At 39.5% G+C, this 17,223-nt stretch overlaps 1 protein-coding gene across 1 annotated transcript in view; it reads left to right on the forward strand.

Annotated features, from left to right (window-relative positions):
* Positions 1-17,223, forward strand: part of cntnap5a (contactin associated protein family member 5a) — a 77,643-nt gene that overhangs the window by 24,035 nt on the left and 36,385 nt on the right. Inside the window, exons 4-8 of the mRNA XM_046054888.1 lie at positions 1,377-1,524; positions 4,201-4,404; positions 5,023-5,207; positions 7,020-7,163; positions 10,002-10,269. Coding sequence (XP_045910844.1) covers positions 1,377-1,524; positions 4,201-4,404; positions 5,023-5,207; positions 7,020-7,163; positions 10,002-10,269 — 949 coding nt within the window. The remainder of the gene's footprint in view (positions 1-1,376; positions 1,525-4,200; positions 4,405-5,022; positions 5,208-7,019; positions 7,164-10,001; positions 10,270-17,223) is intronic.

Genomic DNA, 17,223 nt, shown 5'->3' on the forward strand with positions numbered 1-17,223 from the left:
TCGCTAGTTTCTCCAACGTTACCAATCCTAGGTTTAAGATTTTAAATCACATCTTCAGGGGTTTTAAATTACAGCTGTTTTATGCCGCGCAATCAAAAAGTCTTCTATTACACAAAGCCTGAAAATAACAAGGTCACGGCTAGAGTACTGTCTGACAAGCACAGCAGCATGTTTTCATCAGCCTGATTCACAATAAAACACTAATGACTACATTTGATTTTTTCGCTGAAAGCATTTAGAAAACCATGTCATGAATATGTAGGTTTTGGGTTTTTTTTCAAAGCCAATGTGCTTTTCTTATTTCGTTTGGTCTAAAAGCTGTTTGCAGCTCTGAAGTAATACATTTGTTTTGACCAAATGCGTAAGCCCCGGTGCCATTTGTTAATCCCTCCTGTGCAGACGTGAATTACTGTGCATGTGTAAATAAGCCTGGCTTGTACGTGTGTTAAGATTCAGCCACAAGGCTCCACTCAGCAAATGGCTCATGGGAAAGCTGTGGCATAAATCACCATAACAGCCTTAACAGTCACACTGTTGCCTTGATTATCTACCAAGAAGCAGCATCTTGGTGCACTTAATGATGCTTCTGTTTTGCAGCATTCTAAAAACATCGGAGTGTCATTTGTGCTGCTGGTCACTGTGTTCCTGTTGTTGCAGAAAGCTGAATTATTGGCCTTGTCCGACTGTGTTGAACTATTCACAAAAGCCTGGAGCTCCACTGTCAATGATCTATATGTTTGGTTCTTTATAGTACGAGTACTTATTGATTTGATATGTCACCTGCCTAGAATCGGTTATGAAGAAGCTGGTAATCAGTCATTTGAGAGGAGAGGTTGTTTGTCTCCGTTTCTGTCTCCATCTCTCACTCTTTCTCTGTTTCTCTGTTTATGTCCCCTGGCTTTAGAGGAGGAAGAAGAAGAATGACATCTCACAATTGTACTCAGAGGTTTTTCTTTTTAGCTCTGCTTTAGCTCTGGGAGAAAACACAATACACAAGCCCTTACTTTGCCCCTGGCTTCCTCAGTGGTGATTTTTCCTTCGTCTCACATGGACCTGTTTGAACGGATATTCTCATATTTCTACACCACACGATGATTCTCATCAGTTTACATCAAATAGTATGTTCAAGGATAAGAGGAAGACATTGCCCTTGGGTTCGCCTTGTCAGCACTTTGCTGTTGTCTGTTGTCTATTCAAGGATTTAGATTTTTATTCTGCTTATATTTCAAGTGTTCAGCTAAAACACAGACTTTTCTTCTCCCTGGTGAAAATATTACCGTTCATTTCAGATCGGAGGTAAATTCTCATTGGAGCCTTGGTCACTTGTTTTATGCTGCCATCATAACCACAATCTTTCTCCCTCTGTGGTCTTGCAGAGATTTGTCGGGAACGTGAATTCGGAGGCTGTTGTCCAGAACAAACTGTCCCACCCAGTGAGAACGCGTTTCCTGCGTTTCGTCCCTCTCGATTGGAACCCCAGTGGCTGGATGGGCCTCAGAGTGGAGGTGTATGGCTGTTCCTACAGTGAGTAATACACACCCTGCAGTTAATACCACACACTAAAAGCACTCAGTCGACACATCAAACCTCTGTAGTTACAGCACCTAGAAGGAATTTCTTCATTTATACATCCGGCTTTGCAGCTACATTCTTGATGGAGAGTAATGAGGCCTATTTTCTCTTCACTTGGATTTAACACGCTGTTTGATACTCCAGACAGCAGTAAAACGATGAATCAAAATCCAGACAGCCATGGTGTGAAACATATATTATGCACAGTGATCACCTCCTGTTCCAGAAATAAAAAGGTATGACTGCTACTGTGGCTCTGGGTTCCAGTTGTTTGCAAAATGCTAGTACAATTAACTCCAGTATCATATTTTCACACTGAAAGCGGATATTATTTCGAACATGCGTGTAGCTTTGTAGACTGTATGTGTTATACAGCAAACTCTAAAATACTCAATATCATTACATAGCCTGATTATCTATTTTTGTCTGCATATTTATTTTCAAAATAAACCAAGTTCATTGTAAAAAAAACCCAGATAAATAAATAAGATGTTGATCATTGTTTTCTGGTTGCCACAACTGAAAATACGTTTTTATCTCAGGATATGATAGCATAGATTGCTGTTATTCTTAGAAATCTATCTCGTCATGTGGGTTTTATCACTGAGTCATTGCAATCTGCCATGACAGAAAAAAAAAGTATCCCACATAAAGGACACATTAAAAATGACTAAGGAAAAACTAAGTGGGCTTATTCCATGTGCAGCACACACTGGCTAGCTTCAAGTAGAGAAGAACACACCAGATGTGCTAATCCTGGGGGCAAATGTGAAAATTGTTGCTTTTCTGGAGCATCAGCCTATGAGGAGGACGCATGCCAAGACTCCGCTGGTGTGTGGGCTTACATAGTAAACAATGACTACAGGTGTCAGTGTGTATTGCCTTTAATGCTTGGCTTTATGCCACCACGAAATTGCATAATTGAATTAGTATTTGGGAATAACAGTCTTCAAAGATTTAATCATACATTAAAATAATTCCATACTTGTAACTGTAATAATATACAAAAACCAACAGGACTGTACGGTAGATGATTAAAAGAAATTCTGTTTAGATTCAGAGTAGCATTTATATCCTGGGCAATCCTCAATAAAATATCTATAATGGGGTTTCACTGACACACCTCTCCCACATATTGTGAAGCAGCACTAACTAGATGAGCCAGTGAATTAATGCACTGTGAAACACAGTCAGAATATCCCACAGTGATCGGTTTTATGATGCCCAACCACCACACAGTAGTGAAGTGTATTACTGTTGAATAGAAGGTATAAAACTAACACTACCTCATATACTACTTGTTCTTTTCTTTTTGGTCTGCATATGTATATAAACTACGGGAATTGCCATGTTAATCACAATATAGCTGATGAATGGCTTTAATTACTGAAACTGCTAATCTGGCAAGAAAGACTGAGAAAGAGATACGTGCAGACAAGTTACATTGTTATGCAGCTCGTTCTGCTGCATTACAGACTACAGTAATCTATGCAGAACTCTCTCTCTGAAGCAGGATTATATAGAGGTGACACTGAGAATGCCCCCATACTATTAACGGATCGCAGATATATTCTTCAAGACTCCCTGAAATCAATTGTATATGAATGAGGAGATTGAAACAGGGAGAGTGTAATAGAGATTGAAATTCTCTCCCAATTTGAACGCTGTACTGTATAACAGCCGGGCTCCCAGCACTGCTGCAGTGTGACAACGCAAAGCTAGACCACTTTAAAACAGGGACCTAAAGAACTGCACATCTGCTGAACCTGCGCAGTTATTTGGGTTTGAGTCCACTGTGGAAAGACTGTGCCAACTGTTACTGCTACCTAATTACATTTTTAATTGTTAGATTTTTTTTATATTGGTAATACTGAATGGATTATTGTGCTGTGTTTAATTGATTGTGGATACATAATATGTGCTATGTCTTGAATTAAATGCCTGGTCACTAGGGGTGGGCAGATTGATCCCCAAAGTATTGTTAATAAATCTTGTATGAGTGTAGAGTCTAGCATCACTAGAATCGATGTCCAAAACATTGATCCATCTCATGTTAGATTAACATGAAACATGAACGGTCACACATGTTATTTACTATTAGACATTGTCTTGTGTCTTACTATGCATGAGATTCATTAATTGACAGTTAATAGTTAAATGAAATGACTACGCTTGGCAAATTATTTGGAAGTAATTAAGATGGAAGTAATTAAGATGCTTCCTAAAGTATTAATAATGAATCATAAATTCTGATTATGAACCCCCCTCCCCCTTAATAATATAAGGTATCAAATATTGGTATGGGTAATATTGGTATCAGATTCATCCCACAGAGATTAATTTTATCAGCAAAAATCAACCACTCCGACCCTCCTAGCAACCATAAAGTGTTATATTAGTTGTAACAGTAGTAATATACAATCTTACAATCCAGTATTTCTGTATTTTACTGACATTAATTTTTTTCAGTCAAGCCTTCCTTTAATGTTTTTGACTAAATTGTGAGAGCAATCTTCCAATATATGACACTATAGAAAATGCATTTAATGCCACTTGTACAAGAATGTGGAAGTTTTTGGAAGTACAAAGTACCTTACTGATGTAAGAGTTATTCTGATTTTCTTTTAGAGTCATATGTGGCAGACTTTGATGGCAGAAGCTCATTACTGTATCGATTCAACCAAAAGTCCATGTCAACGGTGAAGGACGTGATCTCTCTGCGTTTCAAGAGTCATCAGGCCGAGGGTGTTTTGCTGCATGGAGAGGGGCAAAGAGGAGATTACATCACCCTGGAGCTTCACAGGGGAAGACTGGACCTCTACCTCAACTTAGGTGAACCACGCTTTCTCTCTTTTCGAAAATCAATTTTTTATTTCCACAAGAATTTAGTCTCACAGTAAAGGTTAGTTTGAGAAATATTGGTAGATTGAGGAGCTATGAAGCCTTTAAAAAACGTGTATTTTGGAGGATGTTGTCATGATTGAGACTTTTCACACCAACGTGGTCGTTGTAATTTTTACATCCTACCTCATTTCTACCCAGTAATGACAATCTTTTTTCACAACATACCAAAGATGTCTTGAATGTCTTCAAATTGATACATTTAATAATAATAATAATAATCCTTATTTGTAGAGCACTTTTCAAAAACAAGTTACAAAGTGCTTTAACAAGTGTAAAGAATAATGCAAAAAAAAAAAAACAAGATAAGAGCATGAAAATTCCTGTCTGACATTTGTCAGACAGAAAAAACAAAGGATGTAGAGGTATAAGGATATTCAAGTCAGATTACAATATGAAAGGGAGATAATAAGAAACTGGTCATATTTGAAAAGTTTAACTGAGCAAATATTTGCAGTTGAGCTCAGCCTGGGTTCCCTCACACATTTACAGGTTCACTGATGTAAAGCTCCTCACTGTGATCTCGCTGTTTTCTTTGTGTTGCTCCAGACGACAGCAGGCTGAGGTTCACCAGCGGTCGTGTTGCTGTCACTGTGGGCAGTCTGCTGGATGACCAGCACTGGCACTCTGTTCATATAGAGCGCTTCAACAAGCAGGTTAACCTCACAGTGGACTCCCACACACAGCACTTCCAAACAAAAGGAGAAGGACACTCACTGGAGGTGGACTACGAGGTGAGTCCATGGGATGATTAAATTACATAAATTGTAGGTGAGATGGCTAGAACAGCTTTGTAAATGTGAGTTCATCACTTAGTGAATTTATCCAGTAAAGGCCAGACAACCCTATCATTAATAACACCGTATGGAGCAGTGGAGTTAGTAATGGCCATTGGAGCACTATGGTAAACAGAGAGTAGTGCATGTAAGCCCCGGGGGAAGGGGCATGTTTTGAAATGATGTCTCCATTAATGAATGATAGAAACGAAAGAAATAGGAAAAATAGCAGACGCAAGGTATTTTTGTTGTCTCAAGGGAATAACAGCCTGCCACGAGGATTGCCAACCTCTTAAGACTTTTGAACAGCATTTAACATTGTTTGACTCTACACGGTATGCTGTGGAAACTTGGCCATTTTGCTTGAAGCCAAGAAAAACTGAAATTATTGGCAATTTGCATTATTGTTTTTTATTCCAGTTTCAATATTCTCAATTAACATATTGAAACATACATATTCTAACAAAAAACAAGATTATGAGATATGCTCTCTTACAGTAATTTAGAGATCATTTAATTGATTGTTCACTAAACCCCTCTCCCGGACAGCAATTTTCCAGTTCTAGTTTAGCAACCGTAACTAGGCATGGCAGGCCTGTCAGGCTTTGGATTTCTCCACAGAAGTGGTGTGAACGGGCCTCTAAGAGCAATATTCCATTTATTATAAATGGTGAATAGCTCTTAGAGCCGATTACACACCAGGTATGAAGGTACCAGGTAAGAAGAGAGCCATCCTTTAAACTGTTTTATCAAAGAGTTTAAAGGACGCCTTTTTTCAGTGTTTCCAAAACCAAAAAATTCAAGAGGATCGCTTTAGCTCCAGTCTTTATAGCTCTATTATTATATCATTTACTCATTTGGCAGCCACCAAGTATATAGTTAACACTCTTTTACAGGATTCTACCTTTAAAATGAATCAGCCTGAGAGAGTGTTTTCAGCCAACTCAGGGAGCTAAGGTTAATTAGCTAGCTAGCCAGAGCTGATAAAATATTCTAGCTAAGGGTCAATTCCTAAAAATATCACCTTCAAAGTTGCAATTTGAATTTGCACAATTAGAGCCGATGCTTAAATACAACATACATACTTACTCCTGGCTTGAGCAAACACATGTGGACACCAGAATATTACACCAACATGTGAAAATAATGTTATTCCAAACAGGGATTAATCTGCCTCCACTCTTCTGGGAAGGCTTTCAAAAAGATTTTGGCTGCAGGGATTTGCTCCCATTCAGCCACATAAGCATTAGTGAGGTCCAACGCTGATGTTGGGTGATAAGGTCTGGCTCACAGGCAGAGTTCCAGTTCATCCCAAAGGTGTTTGATAGGGTTGAGGCCAAGGCTCTGTGCAGCCCAGCCAAGTTCTTTCATGCAAAAAAAAGGACCACTCTTTGTCCACGGGGGCACTGTCATGTTAAGAAAAAGGAAAGGGACTTTCCCAAACTGCTGTAGCATTAATATTTTCCTTTGTTTGAACTAAAGGACATTCACCAAACCATGAAAAACAGCCCCAGACCGGAGGTACACACACTGTATCCATGTAGTCGCTCTACAGTGTATGTTTGACTCCATTGAGTGGGTGTTGTTTTCTCACTTGCTGAATCATTGGCTCAGCTGTTCGTGCAATTACTGGTGTATGTGTGTGTGCATGTATTTTGGGACTATATGTGTATACAATGGTGATAGATTATCACAAATTCATAAAACACAGAACATATATTTATTTCTGAAAATGAATAAACATTTCTGAACTTTTTCCCTTTATCAAAGCTGAGTTTTGGAGGCATCCCACTGCCTGGTAAACCTGGCACCTTTTTGAGGAAGAACTTCCACGGCTGCATGGAAAACCTCTACTACAACGGAATCAATATCATAGACTTGGCAAAGAGACGAAAGCCACAGATACACAGCGTGGTGAGTTGCATAGAGTTTCAGAGATACGATTTTTAGCCAGTCAGCTGTTTTTCCACCAGCATTAAATGCACATGTACTGTATCTGGCTATCAAGATTCGTCCTGAGGAGCTTGAGTTGGATAAAAAGGGGTGAACACAGAAATCAGTGTTTGAGCTTTTGAAAAACTGATAACAATATAGAATTGTTTTTACATAAGCACATTTACATAAGCCCACAAGATATCTTAAATTTGATTATTAAACACCAAGAAATATACTGAGCTAGACATTTGACAGTTGAAAATGAAAAATAAACTTGTCAGTGCTGTCTGGTGGAAGCAATGTAATAATGAAACTGTTTCTAAATTACCTCAAACATACAGTATCTTTTACATGTTTCTTTTATCTTAACAGCGACATATATCTGTGATGATCTGCCATTATGTCAACCTATTGGTTGGCTCTATTACTGACAGAGACCGGGTCAGGAAAAATCTTCCACTCTCCCTGTAGATCCAGGCATGAGTCTTTTCAAATGACTTCTTGGAGCTCGGAATAGTACTGTGCTTCTCTTCCAAGAACAGATTTATTGCATTTAAAAGCTCAGTGATGTGAGAAAGCACTTTTGCCATTTGAAAGCCATCTTACAGAGCAGAGCATCTCTATTAAGGATAGAAATAGATTCAATGATATTTAAAGAGGGAGAAAAGGAAACAGAAGGCGCACATGTGTGGGCAAGCAAGAGAAAGTGGGCGAGTGAGCATACTGAGAGGAGAAAAGTAAAATGGTAACTTAGCTTGATTTGGAAATCATTCATTGCATACTGGAGCCTCTGCTAAGAGTGACAACCAGAGATGAACCTATGACATGTGAATAATAATATAGCCTGTGTGGATTGAATGGACATGTTTTTGTTCCATTAGCTGTGACTTAACTGTAAATGGCTTATAAGATTATTGCAGTGCCGCTTCCAGGTTCAATTGTGTTCTCCTGTATGGATTTTACAGTAAAGCGTGTTTCATTTCCAATTTCAAAATGTTTTGGTTGAACCAAAATTTAATTTTGTTATGAACACTTGCCAAAACTCTTTTTAAAAAAAACAAAGACTCATGCAGAAACATGCAGTTCATTTTCCTTTACTACCCACAGCAAAAAAATTTATACTAACAACAATACCATGCTAGTGGCTCAGTGAAACTTTCCTTAGGCCTACTTAGTGCAGCGCTGCTTTGAGCTCATTGCTAACATCAGCATGCTAACATGGTCACAGTGATAATGATAACATGCTGATGGTTACTAGGTAAAAAATTAGCATTATGTCATTAGTTTTGCAGGTGTTTTGTCCTGGACAAATACAAATGTCAACCTCATGATGGCGCTAGAGGAAAAGTCAAAGGATCACCAAAGTCATTAGGATTTTTCATCAGGGGCCCCTGTATGTCTGTACCAAATGTCCTGGCAACCCATCCCCTAGATGTTTAGATATTTCTGTCTGGACTAAAATGGGGGACCGACCGACCAACAGACCAGCATTGCCATCCCCCAGAGCCATGTGGAGCTAAAATTTTGTGTAATTTCTCATTGCTGTGAGTTTTCACGTTTTTCTCCTTCCGCTGACTTGGGACGATATTTAATCAGTCAGATTTAAAGTATTCTGGTCAGAAATTGGAAAGAGAATATAACGTGAAAACAATCATTACATATATTGAGATCCTAACTACTATATCATTAAGTCAAAGTGTGTGAAAGGCATCATCAGCCTCCCACACAAATCAGACTGGTCGGCCAGAGATCCACATGCCACATCTCATCTGAGACACCCTCTGCCTTTAAAGTCTGATTGCTGCGTTAAAAGGCCTTTACTGACAACAGAAGCAGAGAGGGGGAGACAGAATGTAAGCTGTAATGGAATTTCAATGGGACTATCTCCCTGAGGTTGATGGGAGTGAATCACATTGAGAGTCAAAGAGCTGTGATTGCTCTGTGCTGCCCTGCAGGCACTGGGACTGATAGGACTCTGACCTTAGCAGACACGACCAGTCTGTGTTTGAATGTACCTAACACAACCTCTGCACTGCACAGAATTAAACTGAAATGTACACTTAATGGTTGTTATATTGGCTGCTCTACCATATTGGTTTAGACCAAATACATTTCATAGATTCATCTTCCCACATTTCTGCTTACTTTGGAGTTGAGACAAGTTCCATGAACCACATGGACAAGAAATGGAATAAAGGTTTTTAAGGATTTTATTAAGGCTCTCAGTGGCTCCATGTGATATTTTTAAAGGAATAGTTCAACATTTTGGGATATAAGCTTATTTAGTTTCTTGTTTAGAGTTTGATGAGAAGATTGATGCCACTCTTACTGAGATATATCATATTTATTTATGAGCTTTAGAGGTTGCGGTTTGGCTTGCTACCTTGGTACTGAGCCAGCTAAGCTATGCTAATCATCTCCTTGATGATACTTAATGGACAGATATAAGAGAGTGTGATGTTCTCATCTAACTATTTTTACTGAAATTGGTTAAATTTTCATATCATGCACTACAAAATGTACCATTACTATGAATTTATATTTTCATCTAAGTAGTACAAGTTGCTTCTGATGATAAATTGACAACTGTTGACAAAGCATTTAGTTTGACTGGTAAAAGGTTACCTTTAATTATTTTGATTGGGGTTAGGCTAAGGTTTTGCTCATGGTTCTTTAATCACATGTTCCCTTTTTCTGCATATCAAGATGACATTAATTTCCAGACATGTCACAATGAGTTTCCCATGAGACCAGCTTGCCCTAACATGTAGCTGAATAGACGTTTAAATCTGTGTCCTTGGGTTTGTCGTCCTCCAGGGCAATGTGACCTTCTCATGTTCGCAACCCCAGCTGGTGGCCTGCACCTTTCTGAGCTCCAGCAGCAGTTTCCTGTCACTTTCATCAGCAGCATCTGCCACAGGGGGTTTCTCTGTTCGCTTCCAGTTGAGGACGTGGAACCCAGACGGGCTGCTGCTCTCCGTGCAGCTGAACCCGGAGCCCCAGAGACTGGAGCTGCTGATCAGCAACAGCCGGCTGCACCTGACCCTTCACAGCACAGGACGACAGAAATCAGAGGTCTCTGCTGGTGAGTCCATAGGCCACATATCCATATACAAAAAGCACACATGAAAACATGTATTAAATTCTGTGTTTGTGAGGACCATCCCTGACTTGAGTTTTTAACCTTCTGTGTTTTTTTTGTTTAAAAAAATGTTTATTGTGAATAAATAATTATCATAATCAGACATTTTGTGCATATCGTACTTTTAGCAGATTTGATAATCTCCACAGATCAGTTCACCTTTAAACCACACAATACATTAAAATACATATAAGGCATTAAACAGAAAACAGTGTTTATCCTCAAAATTACATTTAAAATATTTAAGAATTTACTTTATGTAGTAGGATGAAACAAGCCAATATGGTGTTTGAACTACTCTATACTACTAAATATTCAAGATTTTCCAGGAATTTTTTTCCCATGCAAGAAAATGGAGCGAAGGTCCAAATCATCCTAATATCGACTCCACTTTGAAATGTCACTAGTTTGGCATACTTTCAGCTACAGACTAAATTTAAACTTTAAATTGCCCATAAGAAGTTCAACTACTAAAGTTGTTTGTTTTATAGTTAAATATTGCTGTTTTAGTTTTGTGCTTTTTTTAGCCCTTCTCTGAGTTTATAATGGGTGTATATTGCGTGAGTTAGAGTGTGTGACATCGATAGAGTGGAGAAGCCTTGGAAAGTGATCTTAAAAAATTTGTCTTTAATTCGCTGGCTTGACTACAATTTTTAACTCTTCATGCATAATTTTACACCAGAAATGTAGTAAATCTTGTTCTGGTTCCTCACATGGGCTTATTGAATCCATTGAAGAGTCACAAGCAACTCTGGCTCAAATTGGCCATTCTGTAGTGAATTCATGTCGCCGATATGACCTACAGTTTAGGCTTTTTTGAAGCTTTTTTGAGACTTCTTTGATGGAAATTTTCAGAGGGATTTTACTATCTTATCTGTGTGGTAGAGCTGGTTACTTTGGTGATGTTAATTAGCTGCTAACAGATAAAAGGACTTGGTCCTCTGTTCTGATTTGTGGACTGAAGTTGAGCTGTTTTTTAATACCTGTCTGGGTCCTCTTCACTGATCTTCACTGTACTGCATACTGACAATAGAGTTTATAAAAAATTACACTGAAATACTGACGCATAGAGGCACACCAGGGCTGACCTCCAGTAGTCGAAGATTCCATGCTACGATGGGCTTAGCCTGATTAGACTGTCAATCTCACACTGGAAGCTTCGCAGCGAAACAAGGATCATGCCATTTTGGCGATATGGGGGTATGATTTACATAGAACTACAAGTTCATATGCAGCCTATTACAATATATATTCCAACGTTTAATGCTGAACTTGTAAACAGAATAAAACTTTCAATAAATGTTTTTAAAAGTGCGTAAATAAATCCAAACTTGTAACCCTAACCCTGGGTCGTCAGTGCGCGTGCGTGCGTGTGTGGTGGTTGGAGAGGACCACTTGCTGAAGAGACCGAGCCCCGGCTTCACTGGTGTTGCGCCCAAGTTGTCCGCACCTCGCGGGACTTTCGTAATTTATCACCGTTGATGTACCACACAAAGAATATTTTATCGTTTTTACATAGCCGGCTACTTGAAATAGACCCGCGAGGAACCGCGACGTGCATGCAGATGTTGGCAGCACAGGCATGCACGCCAAAGTCACACAAGACTGGTGAATGACAGGCAGAGAGAGAGAGAAAAGGGTTTTCAAAAGCCTCAATTTAGCTGGAAATGTACAGTGTAAGTTGAATGAATAGAGACTGCAGCTCTGCAGTCTGCATTTTGAAAAGTAGTGTACAACCGATGGTCACCAGCCAAACCCTGTATACTATCATGCATTGCGCTGAAAAAACGGTCCACCAACTGATGTCCGACGGCAATGACATAATTAACGGCGCTGTGGAGAACTTTACACACAACAACTAGTTTTGCTACCTTTGTGGGGACTTTCATGCAACAAACCTGGCTTTGCCATCTGTTTTGCTACCGGATAGATGATTTTAGTCATCGGAACAGCCTTTGATTTTCTAGACCTTTGAAACTGAATGCACATGCAGGCTCGTTTGGTTGAAATGATACACAGTCCTACCAGTGGCGTCTCACTATTCCACTGATCTACAGGTGGCAGTAACACTCCAAGATATGCTGCAGTGCACTAGCAGAGGCAGGGTAGAAGAAAATCTTGATCTAAACAATTCTGAATTACTTAAATCGGCTTTGTAAATCTTTTAGGGAGAAAGGAAATGCATTCAGTTGTTTGTTTACAACAACACTCCATGGGGTACCTTTACCAGAACCACTGACGTTTTTTTCTGCATAAATTAAAAACCTTAAGGAAAGAAAGAGTAAAAATCTAGCCATGGAAACAGAGCTCAAATACATTTGGGCTGTGATGTAATTTGACCTTAGAGATGAGTACACTGGGGCATATTTTTTATCTTGCTTTGACACACACATCCACACGTGCATGCTGACCCCTAAATGCCCTGTTTGCAATATGGACTGCACCAACTCCACCTGGCCTCTTGTTTGTGTGCTTCACAGTACTGAGACAAAGTAGAGAGAAAGACAGAGGTTGTGCAAGTAATTTCATCCGACTTACTTTTATCACCTTTGTCCTCAGTAAACTCAAAAAAGTTTATTTTCTTGGAATTACTTGGAGAAAAATATCATTCAATCCTTTGTATTAGATTGCTTAGCAAAGATAATACAGATAACCATGATTGTTTGGGGAAGCTAGACATTCAGCAGATGGTGGGCTGCAGGGAAATATAGATGAAGAAGACAACCACAGCTAAGGAACAATATTCCCTTTTATATAATTTACCTCAAGCAGCATTAAATTACCTATCTGCACTAGGGACAGCCCTAGAGCTGCAGCACATGAGGAGTATGACCTGGAGTCGACTTGTTGTTTACAATAACAATGTGTAAGTAAAAGTTTCACTGCAATTTAATTTAGCAGAATAAAGAGGTAATCTGGTATTAGTTTGATATGAATTGATTTTTTCTCAGTAATTTGGCGAATCTATCTATTTATTGACCCACTTATTAGGATTCCTAGCTTTACTTCTTCCTTAGAGGGATTTTTGGAGGTCACAGCTGAAATTATTATTGAGCCAGAGCTCTGATAGGATCTTGCTTACAAATTCAGGGGGCTCATCTGGCTACTCTGCACAGAGACCGGTAACATTTTAAACGTACTGAGAGATAATCCCTGGGATCTAGTCTGTAAATGTGTGTAAAACGCAGATTTGCTGTATCAAACACAGACATGGGGGGGTAAATTCCTTAGTTTCATTCGGATCCCAAAGTAATATTAGTTCTGTGTGAAAAGGGCGCATGATACTGGGAGCTGCAGGAGATCTTCTCTATGATAAATGTTCTGAATCATAACCAAACAGTGAGATCCAAGCAGAGAAAACCGGACTCACCGCTGATAAATCTTTATTGTTCCTGTGGTGCATAAAGATTGGCTGGGTCTGTAAACCTGAGTATGTTGTGCAGGTCAGGGGTTATTTTAAGACAAAAGTAACCTGTTGCTGCCATTTATGTGATATTCTCAACTGCAAAATACTCAAAATTATTAGTAACGCGAAATTGCTGCACCGGTAGTGAAAATTCATGCATTTCTGTATGCATTGCCAGCAGTGTTAAAGCAACTAAAAGGAGCAATAATTTTGTGTTGATTCTGGCAGCCTCTGTGGATAAAAGCGGTAGTATTTCCTCCGCCTCGTAAAGATCTAGATCTGGCTGGCATGTGCTTTTGTTTTGGAAGCGAGTGAAAAGCTGTTTTGCAGGATGCAACAACGAGGTAATGTATTTATATGTGACTATGTGAGATTAATAACTGTAAAATGATAATTGTGAAACAAAGTGAACTTTGTTCCAGTACTGTTCAGACACCTATGTGACATGTAAGCCTATACTAACAGATTTGGTTGATCAGTAATAGTTATTTTGTTGAGAAAGTTATCAACAGTTATCAACATTCCCTTGTAATGTTATATCTCTGTAATAACTATACCTCCATATAAAATAGACATATCACATGCCTGTCTAGGAGGAAGAGGGCCAATTCAGGATCGGCTTTGAACCCTTTCAATTCCTGCAATTCTCTCCATCTTTTGAATCACAGACCATGATCTGTTCAATGTTTTTGTCTCTTTGCTGATCCTGCCCCAGTATCAGCCATAATCATAAAGTATAACGTCAAAAATAAAATGAATTCCGGTCTGCATGCCATAAATTTTTTCAACTGATTTCGCAGGGAATCTGCATTTAGACAATATAAATAGCCATTCTTCTTGCTTATGGTCTTGTTTGCTTATGCAGGTTACATAAAGGCATCACTAATAAATTGAGACTGTTTCATGAACAGTTAATAAATCCTTGTAGTTGCTTTAACAACCAGAGAGGGAAGTTGGAAGTCAAATGTATTTAAGTCAAGTTTATACACACATATAATATTCTCACACTTCTCACCACTTTCCTCCGAAGTTATAACAGTATCACATACCTCACAGCAATACGCAGCGAGGATGTGTCAGTGCAATCATTAAGCTGAGCTGCAGGGCTCACCAAAGTTGCTGCAAATCATAAACTTTTTTCTAAATTTAACCTCCTGTTCTTCTTCTGCTTTCAGTTTTATTAGAAACGTCATTCTTTAAAACTGTTTCTTTTTCAGTTTGACAAGTAGACAGTAGAATAGCTTAAGGATAAATGCAATTGGACCTGTTTAATAAAGTGCTGTACTTTAGCTAAGTGCTCAACAGCATTAATGTGGAAAGAATATTGATCTGTATCTTCTTCAGTTCAGCCCAGAAATGATCTGCGCCAACACTACAGGCTTGATTTTCACACAAGCAAAGCTTTGGTTTCATTCACCTCATTCACCTCACTCTGCATCTATTGCCAGTTGGGGTTGTCAAGGACTTGAGGCAGCTGCCACAGCATCCTGGTGCAGTAATGACATGAAACTGTCACATGAAGCTGTGCATTTCCTGGAGGCAGCAGTGGGTCGTCTCAGACAGAGGAAGAATAGGCAAATGTGTTATTTGTCTTAACAGTTGAATAACAGTCATGCAGATCACTGATGTGATACAAAAACATTAGATTTGTGTCTTAGTACTTTGACACTCCAAGCTTGGCCAGCAGCAGGACAGCAAGGACATTATATATATATATATATATATATATATATATATAAGGGAAACCCCCCACTGATGCTCGCCAGCAGTCCCCCGTGGCTACACTGCTTATTCCATGAAACAGTCAATGGAGTGGAGAAAAAACACCCATGGCACTCACAGTCTTGGGATAAAAGGTTTTTCTTTAAGCGACAGGCATCATTGGATTGTGAGTGAAATTCTTAAGTTTTTTCCAAGAGCCTGGAAGGATCTGATTTTAGACTAACTAAAATAACTCCCAGTGTGCACTCTGCATGACCATCTTGTCCCCTCTGAGCTCCCAAGACACAGCACAGCTCAATCTGGATGCTAATTTAGTCTGGGACCGACACAGTCAAAATGGAGGTGTGGCTCAATAATTTCCATTCACAGCTGCCATTGTGGCGTTAGGGCCTCTTGAAAGCTACAGCTCTGTGAGATGAGCTGTCACTGTCAGTCTCAAGCTGAGATGTCTTGTTACTCATCTTTTTAGAATTTTATTTCCAGGTAAAACATTTTTGGGTTAAGCAAATGGAAAAATAGACACAAAGCTGGTGGGGGAAAAAAATAACGCAGATGAGCCAGACTGACACAGACCTGCGTATTTCGATCATTGCTGAATGCATTGCATGATGGTTACTGATTTTGTCCAACTTGCACTTGATGCTTGACTTGCTTGATGCATGGATATGGATATGTCGCTGGACAAAGACGGGTGAGCTAGAATAGAATGAATCTTCATGAGCTGCAAAAGCAAAATGCTTGATGGGAAACGGCTTGCCAAAAAGTGGAGCTAAGTGCTCATGGACAGTTTTTACCCTGTGGTATTGATGAAACTCTATTATCAATTTTCATCATTAGTCCATAGTGTTTATCCACAAGAACTTAAGCAGTAACATTGCAAACACATTCTCACTCCCAACTCGTCACATATTGACGCTTGGTCAAGGCCCTTTGGCGTCACTTGTTAACACCCCGGGTACCCTTTTTAAGTCATTTTTAGAAGTTCAGGGCTCAACTTAGCATCGCTTAGCAACAACAAATTCCGGTAAAGTTAGTAATAATATGCAATGCCCGGTTACACTTTCAAAATAAAACGCTAGTATTTCATAACAACGCCATTTTGAAACGGCACTTTATTAAAGTTGTGAAACATTGCAATTTGGTTATGTTTAGGCAAAAAAACTACATGGTTACGGTTAGGTTTGTGCGTTACAAACTGACGCCAATGGGTCTTGACCATGCATCCGTATGTGTCGAGTCGGGGAGTGAGAACGTATTTAATGAGCACATTTCTGACATTATCAAACGAAGGTTGAGATCAAGGGCAACTGGACTTGGTTGAAGATACTAGAAGACGTTTGGTCCCTCCTCCAAGAGTCTTCTTCAGTTCTGACTGACTGGCAGGGAAACTCAGCTATTTAACCTCTGGGATCGTTAGCTAGGATTGTCGATACCGCTGGTTCGTTAGTGCTCCTGGCTGTGGTAAAGACAGTCGTCATGGTCATTAGAGCCACCTATGGCCAAGTCTGAATGACCATCGTTGGCATCTTTACCTGAGGGCAAGAGGAAATGCTTGTTCTGTTTCCTGGGAAGTGATGAAAGGACAGAATTGTATGTGGGGGATAAGTGGTGGCGCAGACCCCCTCCTCTGTTCAACGACGGCTTCTCAACGATCCTAGCTAACGATCCCAGAGGTTAAATAGCTGAGTTTCCCTACCAGTCAGTCAGAACTGAAGAAGTCTCTTGGAGGAGGGACGAAATGTCTTCTAGTATCTTCAACCAAGTCCAGT

The sequence above is a fragment of the Micropterus dolomieu genome, linkage group LG07 (assembly GCF_021292245.1).
Source record: "Micropterus dolomieu isolate WLL.071019.BEF.003 ecotype Adirondacks linkage group LG07, ASM2129224v1, whole genome shotgun sequence".
NCBI lineage: Eukaryota > Metazoa > Chordata > Actinopteri > Centrarchiformes > Centrarchidae > Micropterus > Micropterus dolomieu.